This window comes from Diplodia seriata (genome assembly GCF_021436955.1).
Source record: "Diplodia seriata strain FDS-637 chromosome Unknown scaffold_8, whole genome shotgun sequence".
NCBI classification, from domain to species: Eukaryota; Fungi; Ascomycota; class Dothideomycetes; order Botryosphaeriales; family Botryosphaeriaceae; genus Diplodia; species Diplodia seriata.
Window position 1 is genome coordinate 2,018,981 of NW_027117315.1, and position 12,645 is coordinate 2,031,625.

The 12,645-nt window shown below is 56.1% G+C and overlaps 6 protein-coding genes across 6 annotated transcripts; 3 read left to right on the forward strand and 3 right to left on the reverse strand.

The window, feature by feature from the left end:
* Positions 1-2,905: 2,905 nt before the first annotated feature.
* SLS55_008215 (uncharacterized protein) lies at positions 2,906-4,307 on the reverse strand (the record flags this gene model as incomplete). The annotated part of the gene is made up of 2 exons (XM_066779628.1): positions 2,906-4,125; positions 4,199-4,307. The coding sequence occupies 2 exons, from the start codon at positions 4,305-4,307 to the stop codon at positions 2,906-2,908; spliced, it is 1,329 nt and encodes a 442-aa protein (XP_066630432.1).
* A 357-nt stretch (positions 4,308-4,664) lies between these two features.
* SMG1 (Serine/threonine-protein kinase smg1) lies at positions 4,665-5,139 on the forward strand (the record flags this gene model as incomplete). The annotated part of the gene is made up of 4 exons (XM_066779629.1): positions 4,665-4,694; positions 4,773-4,844; positions 4,925-4,999; positions 5,059-5,139. 4 exons carry the CDS (start codon positions 4,665-4,667, stop codon positions 5,137-5,139), a joined length of 258 nt encoding a protein of 85 aa, XP_066630433.1.
* Positions 5,140-5,649: 510 nt separating this feature from the next.
* On the reverse strand, positions 5,650-7,127 carry SLS55_008217 (uncharacterized protein; the record flags this gene model as incomplete). The annotated part of the gene is made up of 3 exons (XM_066779630.1): positions 5,650-6,367; positions 6,596-6,897; positions 7,029-7,127. The coding sequence occupies 3 exons, from the start codon at positions 7,125-7,127 to the stop codon at positions 5,650-5,652; spliced, it is 1,119 nt and encodes a 372-aa protein (XP_066630434.1).
* A 976-nt stretch (positions 7,128-8,103) lies between these two features.
* SLS55_008218 (uncharacterized protein) lies at positions 8,104-9,312 on the reverse strand (the record flags this gene model as incomplete). The annotated part of the gene is made up of 1 exon (XM_066779631.1): positions 8,104-9,312. One exon carries the CDS (start codon positions 9,310-9,312, stop codon positions 8,104-8,106), a length of 1,209 nt encoding a protein of 402 aa, XP_066630435.1.
* A 599-nt stretch (positions 9,313-9,911) lies between these two features.
* RPP2B (ribosomal protein P2) lies at positions 9,912-10,303 on the forward strand (the record flags this gene model as incomplete). The annotated part of the gene is made up of 2 exons (XM_066779632.1): positions 9,912-10,070; positions 10,133-10,303. 2 exons carry the CDS (start codon positions 9,912-9,914, stop codon positions 10,301-10,303), a joined length of 330 nt encoding a protein of 109 aa, XP_066630436.1.
* A 518-nt stretch (positions 10,304-10,821) lies between these two features.
* Positions 10,822-11,609, forward strand: RPS15 (40S ribosomal protein uS19; the record flags this gene model as incomplete). Its single annotated transcript, XM_066779633.1, has 5 exons — positions 10,822-10,839; positions 10,896-10,914; positions 11,069-11,126; positions 11,185-11,481; positions 11,540-11,609. 5 exons carry the CDS (start codon positions 10,822-10,824, stop codon positions 11,607-11,609), a joined length of 462 nt encoding a protein of 153 aa, XP_066630437.1.
* Between the last annotated feature and the right edge of the window lie 1,036 nt (positions 11,610-12,645).

The following is a 12,645-nucleotide window of genomic DNA, read 5'->3' on the forward strand; positions in this document are numbered from 1 at the left end:
GGAAGGTTCCGACGATGACCACAAGTTCGCATCTTCCCCTTTCTCCTCGTCGGCGCCGACATCTCCGTTTAAGGTTCCGAACGGCCGGAAAGGGATCAGGGCGCCGGCCTATCTCGGCGGTCGAGGAGCGATGGCGGGTGCAGCCAATGGGAAAAGAGCGCGTGGAGCAGCAGGAGCCGGAACCAGCACGCAAGATTCGACAGTCGGATTGGACGACGACGAAGACAAAACGGATCTTTTCGGTGAGATGAACGCGCGCCCGGCGAAGCACAGGCGAACCACGACGTATGGGAATGGGGTAATGAGCATTGAGGCTTCACGTGGCAGCGGCAAGGCGAAGAAGACGGCGGGAGTGGGATATGGATCCAAGTCCGGATCCAAAAGTGTGCAGTCGACGCCGGCGAAAAATATCCATGTGCTTGCGAAGACGGCGGCGAGTACGGGGCGAGCGGGTGCGAAGAAGAGTAACAAAGGTACGCCACTTTCTGACGTTTCAGTCAACGCCACCAATTCGCGGTCTTCCGAGAGGCTTCCTGGAGAAAGTGCTGGTGCTGGCATGAAGATGTTGGATACGCTTGAGCCTATTGCATCGTCCCCCCCTTTGCGAACGGCGAGACCCAAAGCGAAACATATGGGAACTTCCGAGACAAGATTGCCTAGGGAGAAACCGAATGTCAAGCTTCTTGGGCCTTTGCCGGAGATGCGAAAGGAGAACAATCCGACGATCAAGAAGCTACCAGCTATCAACTTTTCTCCGCAAACTAGATACCCGCCGCAAATCAGGAGGCTGGCTCCGATACAATCCCCTCCTTCACTGGCTCGCTGCACACGAAGCACTTCACTATCAGAATCTCAAGAGTGCGAAATAATTGATCTGACAGCTTTTTCAAAAGCCATCACAGGGAACAGTAAACCAGATAGTTCCAACAAGGATGGTCTTGATACGCCCACAAAAGTGAAGGCTCTTAAGATGCTCCCGTCTATTGACGGCGGCACCTCATCGAACCCGGAATCTAAAACGACGGCCACACGACGATCGTCAAGGCGCAACAAAGGCCAAGCCCCCGACGACTCAACGCACTTACCTCAAACGACCTCGAACCACGAACACGACCACAGTTCCATCAAAGCCAGCAGCCCGCTTGTTGGTGACTTTGGCGACCTCGATGACGATGACCACGATGGACCTAACCCGAACGGCAATTACGAAACGCCAGCAAAATGCCCTGTCTGCCAGGCCCCGGTAGACCGAGTCTTGCTGGAAGAATGGCAGGGCAGCCGAGCGTATATGCGTATACGAAAGCAGATGGAATTCTGCGAGGCGCACCGCCGCGCCACGGCGCGTGAAGAGTACGCCGCACGCGAGTACCCCAACATCGACTTTGACGCGCTATCGACACCGCCCATAGAAACCGGCCACGGTGGTGGCGACGGCGGCAATGGCGGTACTAGCGGCGGACGCATCGAACGCTTTCGCGACGACCTCGTCGGCGTCATCCGTCGCGAGCGCCCCTCGGCCTTCCGCGACGCGGCCGACGAGGCGGCGGCGCGCGGCGAAGGGCGCAACCTCAAGAAGACGGTGGCCGCGGACGAAGCGCTGACGGGCATGACCGTGGGCTACTACGGGCCCCGGGGGCGCCGCGTCATGGAAGCGTGGGTCACGCGCGAGCTGGCCGACGAGATCAGAGAAAGTGCCGGCCGCGACCGCCTCATCGGGTTCAAGACGGTCAGCGGTTTCATTCAGGAGGTCCTCGTGCCGGAGCTGGCGATGCGGTTGGTGGCGGAGGACTTGGATGTGGGCGAGGCGAGGGCGAGGGAAGTGTTGAGGGAGAGCGGAGAGATTGGGGAGTTGGTCAATGGGGTGGATGATGATGGGGAGGAAAGAAAGGGCGGCGGGGCGAAAGTGGCCAAGAAGCCCGTCGGTGGCGCTGCTGCTGCGGCTGATGATGAAGATGGAGGGGACTATTGAGTTCATTCTCTGTCGCTAACTTAGCTATTTGTTCGGGGCTTTGGTTGGTCTACTGGATGATGACCTGATGGACGTCTTCTTTGCTGTCTTGCACGGCTACATTCTTTGTTTTCTCCTGGCGTATCGGGGCCGATCTCTGCGATGGATCGAGGTTGGGCATTTGCCGGCGTTGTTCGAGATCGCATCTGGGGAACTTTCCATATAGGCCCCAGTTGTTAAGAGATTGCTTATAGCTGTTGAGACAATGGACAAGGCAGATCAATGACAAGAGACACGATTGGGTAGTAAGAGCAAAAGCCAAATCTGTTCAGAAATGGCATGTTTTTCAGATGCTTGTGTTGCTTCTATTGAACAAGTCGAGTGAAGGGCTGGCCAGTCAGACAGTTAAGAAGCACGCTTGTCAGCGTCTACCCTGTCAGATATATAAAGCACATACATCTTTCATGAACCTCTTACGCTCGCACATGCACATGCCCTAAACCTAACTTCTGACGTATATAAATCAATAATCAAGAAGTCCATACACCAGGGGGTTGGGTTGTCTCACGGTATTTGTTGGCTCAGTTATGCCTCGCAAGCCCCGGCCTTCTTCAATCCTACTCGTGTTGAGCATTTTACTCTAATGCTGTGGTAAAGTCGTATTTTCGGAAGCTACTTCTCAGTGTATTGAGATTTACGGAAAGCTTAACCTATTCAAAGGGAACCATAGGACACTAGTTTAGTGTTCTTATGGGTGTCCTGTCGAGATTTCACAGGATGCGGCCGGATTTGGAGAAAGGGGGCAATGTGTAGGAGGCTACGAAGGCTTTTGTACGAACTTCGGAGCGCAAATGGCGACATCCAAGAATATCACTTACTCAATGGGCAATCCTTGACGCCTGAGCTGGGAACATGAACTTTTTGTTGTTTCTACTGAGCCTTGCATCTTCAATTGTCTCACGTGGCGTCCTCGCCACTCCCGACAGGTGCCGGTGTACCTCCAAGACTATCCAAGCCCCTCTCACTTGCGGCAGCGCTATCAACTCCGTTCACCGGCGTGGCCGCTCCACCAGCTCCGCCAGCTTCAATCCTCAACTTCTCGTATTTCTCCCCCGCAATCTTTAGCTGACTTTGTATCCAGGACTCCTGAGAGGAAATGTCCGTCTTTTCCCTTGCCAGCTCCTCCATCCTCCTGACCCTTGCCGCCTTGACTTCCTCCTGCTCCTTCAACGAGGCGCGTAGTCGTGCTAACACCCCTCCTAGCTCCGGTAACGATGAAATCTTCGGTGGTGTCCGGGGGCGCTGCGGGTCATCTGCATTTTTGTCTCGCGATCCGTACGTTCCAGCTTTGGTTTGTGCGGCCACGTACGCAGCATTGCGCTCGTCTTCCGAATCGTCGGATCCATCGTCACCAGAGCCACCACCCTCAGCGTCTGCAATCATGCTAGCCATCTCTTCACGACGCTTGCGTGCGGCCTCGCGTTCTGCTTTACGGCCGAGTGATATGCGGCCATCTTCCACAAATTCGTCGAAGCCCTCTGCCACATCCTCATCTTCACGCACTAACCGGCCTTCGGGGTATTTCTCTTTGATGGTGGTCCGGATGGTAACGTCACGCGGCCGGTCAAGGTCATCGCTATCGTAGGCGTTCTCGTCATCATATACGGTCCTTTCCTTGGCCTCGTCGCCATCCAGAGACATGAATCCCGGCTCCTGAGCTAGCCGTCGTCTACGCTCTTTCTTCTCTCTAATTTCCGCATCGGTGGGGATGGCGGATGACGATTTCAGGCTCGCCAGCGGCCCGAACTTGGCCGCAATGTCCACCTCCTTCCCCTCCGGTTCGTCATCGTCGTCGGCGCTGGGCTTCGGCGTAGACGGCTGGGAGTCGCGCAGTTCTGCTAGCGCTTCCTTGCTGTAACTCGGTCGTTCATCCGTGACGTCTCTCTGCGCAGGCAATTGGTCTGAGGACAGCGAGACACGGAAACCTTTGCGCTCGGCGTTCTTCTCGGCCGCTATTCTGCTGAGGTTCGATTTTTTAGGCGTGAAGACTGCACCGTTGTCATCCTCACCCTCGGTAGCACTTTCACCAGGGCCAAATGAGAGGCGGAGGGAGGATCGTTTCTTGGTCTTTGAGGCGGGCGCTCGCTTTACCACGGGTTCTGCCAGGTTCTGATTAGCTATCTGTCCGGAGCACGCGTCAGAATAGGAGGTATATGAAGTGGTGGTAAACAAGGGCGTAGATATACTGACCTGGTGTTTGGGCCCCCGCATCGGTGCCGGAGCTGGTAGCGCCAGCATCTTCGTCTTCTTCCTGGCCGACCTTGCGCGGGACGCGCCGCGCGCCGAAAGATTTCCTCATGGTGTTTCCTTCTTTTGTCTTCTCCGATTTTGCGCCTGTGTTCGCTAATTCGTGTCGGCTCGTTTGAAAATCACTTGAGTGTGAGGTTCGGTGCAACGGGCAAATGCCGTAGTGGTGTTGAGAAACGGCGGCCTACAGCTCTAGGAAGGCAGCGTCGCGGCGGCGGGCGGTGAGCGAGCGGACCCAGGGCCGGCAGAATTATCTCTTGGCGCGCGTCGGCGCGCGAACTTGAGCTCAGTGCCGGCGCATTTCCAACACCACCTGCCCTCCGACAACAACGCGCCCGCGATCTTCACAGCTGTCGAAACCACACGCACCGCACACGATTTACTACACCCTCACGCGAAATCAATCACAATGCCGCAGGCTCAGCCCGAACTCAAGAAGGTACTGTTTCTGCCACCGTCACGATAGCTCCGTCTCCACGAAGATTGGTTACATCCATTGACAGTATTGTTCGAACAGTACCTTGACAAGCGTCTGTTTGTCCAGCTCAACGGCTCCCGCAAAGTTATCGGTGTCCTCCGCGGCTACGATGTACGTCACCCTGTTCGACCAAGCCTTTGATGCTCTGAGCCCCGCCTTGCGCCCGATTCTAGGCTGACGCCCATACCTAGGTCTTCCTGAACATCGTCCTTGACGAAGCCGTCGAGGAGAAGCCTGGTGGCGAGAAGGTCCGCATTGGCATGTGTGTATGTAGTACTACATTCAAGCCTCAGTGCAGAGCAGAATGCTGATTAAGATCTTGCAGGTCATCCGCGGCAACTCGGTCGTCATGCTCGAGGTACGACTTTCCCCCCCTACTCGACATCTTCTCGACATTGCGCTCTGAACCTGCGCATATTGCGAATCTGGCAAAATATCTGGGGAGACGAATACTGACTGGTTGATTTACAGGCCCTCGAGCGCATCGGCGGCGACGACCGTCAGCACCACCACAGGTAGACTGGTGCAAGCATGGGGTATGGTCGACATAACTTCCTTTCTCTTTTCACGGATACCACTTGGTCAATCAAGGATGCACGGAGCTACTGGAGTCGGGAACGGCCTTAGCTAGTGTACAAAATTCGGCAGGAGGACGGCATCCACGGTATGCTCCATCCAGAAAGCTTTCTTAACGAGGAAACAACTCCGTTGACAAGTCCCTCAAGTGGTTCTCTTCTTTTCTTCGGAGGCGTTCATCGGATAACACGGGACAAATGGATAGCGAACGCTGCTCAAAGTCTAGCAGCTGGCCACTAAAAAGCAAGCGAAATCTTGAATACAACTGAGTCGCCGACTCTTCACCTTCCATTTCATTGTGCATTGAGTTCCCGGGATTTCTCTATATACAACGAATTTCCTATAACTTCGACCTCGCGTTTCCTTGCTTGATTTCCTGTACCAGCTTCCAAGCCAGCTCGCCCATTGGCTTCATGCCCTCGCCATAGTCCTTCGCCTTCAGCGAACTCGCCTGGCGCCGCGCGTATCTAGCCGCGATTCCCTGCAAAATCACAGCACCACGATACAGATTAAACGCCTCTCCCCACACGATATCCGGCGCCGGATCCCAGCCCGCAGTCTCGGCATACAGGCGTACGAGCTGGTCGTGGGTAGGAAGGCCGGGGGTGGCGCCGGGCTGGAAAGTCTGCGTACCTTTGCCGCCGGCGCCGATGCTGACGCCGCTGGCGGCGGTGACGAAGGGGTTGAGCAGGTTGGACAGGTCGGACAGCGGGTGGCCGATGGTGGACATTTCCCAGTCGAGGATGCCGACGACGCGCGGCTCGGTCTTGTGGAAGACGACGTTGTCGATCTTGTAGTCGCCGTGCACGAAGCCGCTGCGGTCGCGCGGCTGCGTGGCCGCGTCGCGGAAGAAGGCGGACATGTCGTCGTAGTGCGGGATCTTGCCGACGGGCACGCCCGTCTCGACGTCGGCGGTCTGCGCCTGCGCCTGCGAGATGGTGGCGAAAGTGGCGAGTTGCCGGTCGAAGAAGCCCGACGGCTTGCCGTAGTTGGACAGCGAGACGGCGGCCGGCGAGACGCGGTGGAACTTGGCGAGCGTGCGGATGGCGTCGTGCCACCTGTGAGAGACGGGGAATGGTGGTTAGCTAACTAGGGACGTTTTTGTCAACGAGATGGGAGCTCCCGGCTTGATGAATGAGCTGTCCGGCTTCGAAGCGCGTGCTCTCTCCCTTCCCTTCTTCCTCTTCCTCCCCAAAAAGGATGTCCGTTGCATCCACAGGCCTTCCTCATTTTACCATGTTTACGGCGGAAGCTGGGCAATTGAATAAAAAAAAAGACTAACGTACATCTCGGTCCTCTCCTCGACGCTCACGCCGGGCAGGCTGGGGTCCTCGAAGATGCGGCCGTCGAGGAACTCCATGATGTAGAAGGCGGTGCCGATGACGGCGTCATCCTCGCACAGGCAGTAGGCGCGCGGCACGGGCACGTCCGTGTGCCGCGACAGCGCGGCGATGATGCGGTACTCGCGGTCGACCTTGTGCGCCGTCTTGGACAGCAGCTGGCCGGGAGGCTTCTTGCGCAGCACGAAGCGCGCGCCCGTCGGCACCGACGTGAGCAGGTAGGTGGGGTTGGACTGGCCGTAGCCGAACTGTGCGCGAGGCGGCTGTCAGCGTTTGGGGAGGTTGTGTTTCTCCTGGCTATGGGATGGTATGGTTCAAGGCGGGGACTGCGCGAAGGTGGTATTGGCAAGGGTTGGGATGGGCTGGGAGATCGCAGTACCTGTTTTACATCAATCGGCGTCTTGATCTCCGGCACATTCGCGTCAATGTAGCTCGACAGTGAGCTGACGTCGATGGGCTGGCGAACCTCGCCCGCCATTATGTCTTGCGGTGCAAGTTTTTTTTAACGAAAGAAACACTGCGGTGATGTGTTTGTTGTTCAGCCCCCCGAGGTGCGCGCCAGCTTCATATCTGTGGGATGTAATAGCCGCGGAAGATGTAGCAGTGAGGATGGAGCGGAGTTGGCGGGAGCTTGGATCGCCCCCATCTTGCCGAGGCATGCATGCTTTGCGGGGGGCCTTCCTCGGGGGCATTGCCCTGTGCCCTGGCTCCTCCACCCCTTCAGCCCTACCGAGCAAGGGGGAAGACGACGTCAAGCGAGGTTTCCTGCACATCGCGTCGACCAGCAACAAGCCACACCCATGTCTGACCTCAGGGCATGGTGCGAAGCTTATCCCGAGTTGCTTGTTGACTGTCATCACGCATCTCACTCGTCCTCGGACGGCGTTACATGAGGCGACTTGATCCCAGTTGTCTGAATCCAATGCCTACATGCTGAGGCTGGCTGCAGTTGACCGTGAAAGGGCACATAACGGAGTGAGAAATAGGATTTCAAGTGTAGTGTCTCGCCCTTGGGGGTTCGTGCATGCAGCTCAGCCACAAGTCATGATCAATCTCAGGGGAAACGATTCAAAACATGCTAATTGGCTAGATGGTAAGAGTATATTTCCAAAAGGAGAAGTAAACATTCCAGAAATGTGGAGAACAAGAAGCATATCGAAGAAGTGTAGTAGAGGCGCATGACGCGCAATTAGTCTTGTATCAATTACCGCAAGACAGTGGCTGAAGATATCTTCTACAACAAGAATATCGGAGAATATAGGGCCTCTCTGAAGCCCGAAGCCTTTCATGAATCGTGCCGCGAGAAGTGATGACGAACGCCACGCTATAACCAGCAATAGTCTACCCAATGCCCCATGCAATGCTCAAAACCGGAAGTAAATGCCGACGTGGACCCATTGTCCACCTGCCGGCTAGAGTTGAAGTAGAAATCTTGAGTAGTCTGTCATCGCAGCCTAGAAAGGCCTTTTCTTCTTAGCCTGCGAGTTCATCCTCTCCAACATCTGCTTGCGCTCGAGCTTCTTGCGTTTGAGCGCTTCTTCCTCGCGCAACGCTTCCTCGTCTTCCTTCCTAGCCACACGCAAACTCATCTGTTCTTCCTGGTCCACATCGAATATACCCGCTTCCATATCGGAAGAACCCTCTGATTCGTAGTCTTCTTCCTCTTCGTCATCTTCCACGTATCGGTAGCGCTTCTCCGCGGGTGGTCGTGGACCGAGCGAGCCGCTTCTACTCCTGTCGCCCCTGTCTAGTCCGGGCCTGCGTACTGCTGCAGCACCTTTGTGCATAGTTCCCTGATAGGTTGGTTCCTTTGCAGCTGGACGCATGGCACCACGCATGGTGCCCTGGTAGCCTAGGTCCGGCGCCTTCTTCTTCTCCTTCGCAGGCTCGCCAGCCTTTGCGTCAACGCCTTTAGCAGGTCCCTTCAATCCCGGCTTCAGTCCCTGCTTCAGTGCAAGCTTCGGGTCCTTTGCGGCAGCAGCAGCCTGCTTGTTCTTCTCATGAAGTGCAAGTTTTTCCTTCTTGGTCAACTTCTCAAGCGGCTTGTGCTTGATAGCACCAACCGGCGGCTTCTCCTGTTGTGCCGCCTTTGCTCTGGCCAAAATCTCTTGGTATGATCCCTTCTTGGGTGCCGGGCCGGCTGCAGCTTGCACTGTTGTGACTGCAGGCGAAGGTTTCGTGACTGGCTTCGGAGCGGGCTTTGCGATGGTGGTGGCGGAGGGGCCCGACTTGGCGACCGACGCATACGTGGAGGGCTTGCGAGTGATAGTGGAACCGGATGGTTGAGCGGTGCCGCGATAGGGCATCGAGCTTGAAGGCGCGGGAGCGGCGGGTTTCACGACCGGAGAAGCGGTGCCAGTACGGGATACAGGATTCGAACGGGACGGGTCTAGATCCCTACGCGGAGCCTTCGCAGGTACGGGCGCTGGCTCGCCTTCTGCCTTGCGCTTGGGTGTCGTTGTTGATGACACACCGTTGCTTGGGCCACCGACACGTGGTGTTTGCGTCGGATTTGGGGCGGGGGCTTGCGAGGGGGCGGCTCGTCCAGACTGTGCCTGCGACTGGCCTGCGCCGCCGCCGATGGAGGAGAGAACACTGTTGAGGAACTGCGGACCAGGTGAGCAGCGGTGGCGACACACGGTAGCGGACTGGCTTACGCTCATTGTTGGGAAGGCCCAGCCGTCTGTTCAGAAGATCACCGATAGTTGCTGGTACGGCCGGCGCTCATGCTGCGGGCATGAAAAGGCTGGGGACGAGCGAGCGCGTGGGGGGGCGGATGGCAGCGAGGGTGGGAAACGGCCAGCGGTGGAAAATGGAGGAAGAAGGAGGAAGACGGTGAGAAGAGTGCGGACGGCAAAGAGCAGGACATGACGCTCTCTTTAAAGCGCGGGCATCGGCACCGGAATATCCAAGCGCACCTGCCAGAGCCCCAGCACACGCAGCCTCTACCCGGCGGCGCGCGTTTGCCTGGAGACCACGGCGCGCTAGCAATCGCTTTGGGACTAGCGCCTCGCACACCGGGCATCGCTATTCTGAACACTGAGCGCGGCCGCACTCTGCTTTTCTTCCACACCCAACGACAACCTTCAAGGACTCGACGTTTCAGTCTCCGCCAACGCGGCTAAACCGATTGATTCGCTTGTTCTTCCAAAAAACTCCTCCACAAGTGCGCCCTCCACCGCGCTGCAGCTCGCTCGCCCGCGCGCTGCAGTCTTCGCTCGTTCAGTTCGGAGATCACTAACGATTTGCAGCAACCACAACAATGAAGTACCTCGCTGCCTACCTCCTCCTCGGCCTCGGTGGCAACACCGCCCCCTCCGCTGGCGACATCAAGGCCGTCCTTGAGTCCGTCGGTGTTGAGGCTGAGTCCGACCGTCTCGACAAGCTCATCTCTGAGCTTGAGGGCAAGGACATCCAGGAGGTATGATATCCTACCTACCTAGTGTCTTTTTCTCTCGAAAACAAATGCTGACTCTCTATCAGCTGATCGCCTCTGGTTCCGAGAAGCTCGCCTCCGTCCCCTCTGCCGGTGCTGCTGCCCCCGCTGGTGGTGCCGCCGCTGGTGGCGCCGCCCCCGCCGAGGAGGCGAAGGAGGAGAAGGAGGAGGAGAAGGAGGAGTCCGACGAGGATATGGGCTTCGGTCTTTTCGACTAAGCGCATCACGGTCAAGATTTGGTCATTTCTGCGCGGGATGGGTTTTAACGGCTCGGGGCCCGGCAAGGAAAGGCTCACGTGTATGCCTTGGGAATTTGGAGGAATCAGCGCAGGCTAAAAAAGGGCGTCTATCGGACGAGGAGCATGTTCAGCAGAAATGCTGTGTGATATCCCAAAAATATGAGAAGGCCGTGCACCTCCAATTGCTGCTCAAAATTTGCATGTGAATTCTTAGCTACGGCAGTTCCAAGCTGAATGAATCAGAATACCCTGTGAACACATACTGTGACAAGTAGTACATATGGGCTCCTGCGAGAGCCATGTAAGTGCGTGCCTTCATGCCCTATCGATAGCAGCGTGAAATGTTCGGGTAGCTGTTCGGGGGCGGGTCTTGGCGCTCGCTTAGGCGCTCCCACCACAATTTGGGCCAACTTGGCTGCCGTCAACTCGACTTCAACTGCGACAACACCTTTTGCGCCCCTTCGAAGTTCTCAACCCGCACTTCGACAACCGCAAAAATGGCTGACCAGGAATACGTGAGTACACTCTTGCTACTGTCGCGCCTCCGAGCGCCCTGCTGACCTTTGGATAGAACGCTGAGGAGGCTGCCGGTACGACCTAAAAATCCCTCGCACACTCTCGTACCTGCCCGCAACCCATCGCAATCGCTGCACTGGCACATGCACCTGTTCAGTCCATCGAAACCCGATTGGGTCTTACCCACGCTGGAACGGGGACTTTGGCTGACAAGATGGTGATGTGCAGAGCTTAAGAGAAAGAGAGCCTTCCGCAAGTTTTCGTACCGCGGTATCGACCTTGACCAGTACGTACAATTTGACAGTGGTGGAGGTTGGAATGTGTCGTGCTTACACCGATTTCAGGCTCCTCGACCTCTCCTCGGAGCAGCTCCGCGATGTTGTCCACGCCCGTGCCCGTCGCAGGTTCAACCGTGGTCTCAAGCGCAAGCCCATGGGCCTGATCAAGAAGCTCCGCAAGGCGAAGCAGGAGGCTCGCCCCAACGAGAAGCCCGACCTCGTCAAGACCCACCTCCGTGACATGATCGTTGTCCCCGAGATGATCGGCAGCGTCATCGGCATCTACTCCGGCAAGGAGTTCAACCAGGTTGAGATCAAGCCTGAGATGGTTGGCCACTACCTGGCTGAGTTCTCTATCTCCTAGTATGTTGCGCCAATATTTCCTGTTGAGATTAAGGAACAGTTCTAACATCTGCCACAGCAAGCCCGTCAAGCACGGTAGGCCCGGTATTGGTGCCACCCACTCCTCGCGTTTCATTCCCCTCAAGTAAATGCTTGTTTGGGTTTCGGGGTTGCATGGTCTGGGGCATATGGAGACTACGGAAATCATGAAGGATACATGAGCCAATAAAAAGTCCCCTCGATCGGATCTGGCTACGATGTGATAACCTGGTGCTGCCAGCCACCACCAAAAAAGAGTTCTTCAAAAATTACTTCATGTGCCTTGGACTATCTTCATTTGTCTGCATTGTCTTGATGTCTTTACCGTGATACTTTTCTTTCGAACCGCCATAATGAAGCCCTGCATCTCGACATAGCCACGACAATATCACCGGACTGGTCCTCCATGATTGGCTAGTATGTAATCCATCCCTCTCCGGACACACCTGGTTCTCAACCTTTGGCTCGATCAAGCGACTGCCAGACTCACCTGGCGCAGCTATAAGACGCAAACGAACCGACTTCTCTACCCACGTGCACGAGCATCCCAGTAAACAGTCATCAAATCAGGCCTTGACACAATTAATATCGTTTTGAGCTATCGGTCAGGCGGACATGCATTCTAACTACGCCCTATAATTCATTTGACACTACCCATGCCCCAAACAGGCATCTCCGCCCTCATCATCAACCTTGGCCGTTCAAGTATTGAGTAACCGCGACATGATCGGTGGATTCGCAAGTAAACACCTTGTGAGGCTGAGAGCATAGACACGACTAAACTTCATATGAGCGGCGTGGTTGTCGGGCGGACCGCAGAGAGTCACTGTATGAACCGTTCGGAAAGTTGTAAGCACCTTTGTGGTACTGTATCGCGAGAGGAGAGAACTTAATGGCATCAATTTAACAAGCTTTCCTTTCTAGCCAGGATAGACGCCATCGCGGTTCAGACGCAACAATCTCCAGTAGTGACCGGGGGATCGGAGCATAAGATGGCAAAGTCCCCACGATATTGTCGTATCTCTTTCGTTGCCCGACTGTACCGTAAGTGCACAAACACCTTGCTTAAGCGGAGGTTCTGATACCGCTCAGCGAACAAGGCAATCTGTTGCCCTGCGCGAGAGATGCCGGCGGACCTTGGCAAGT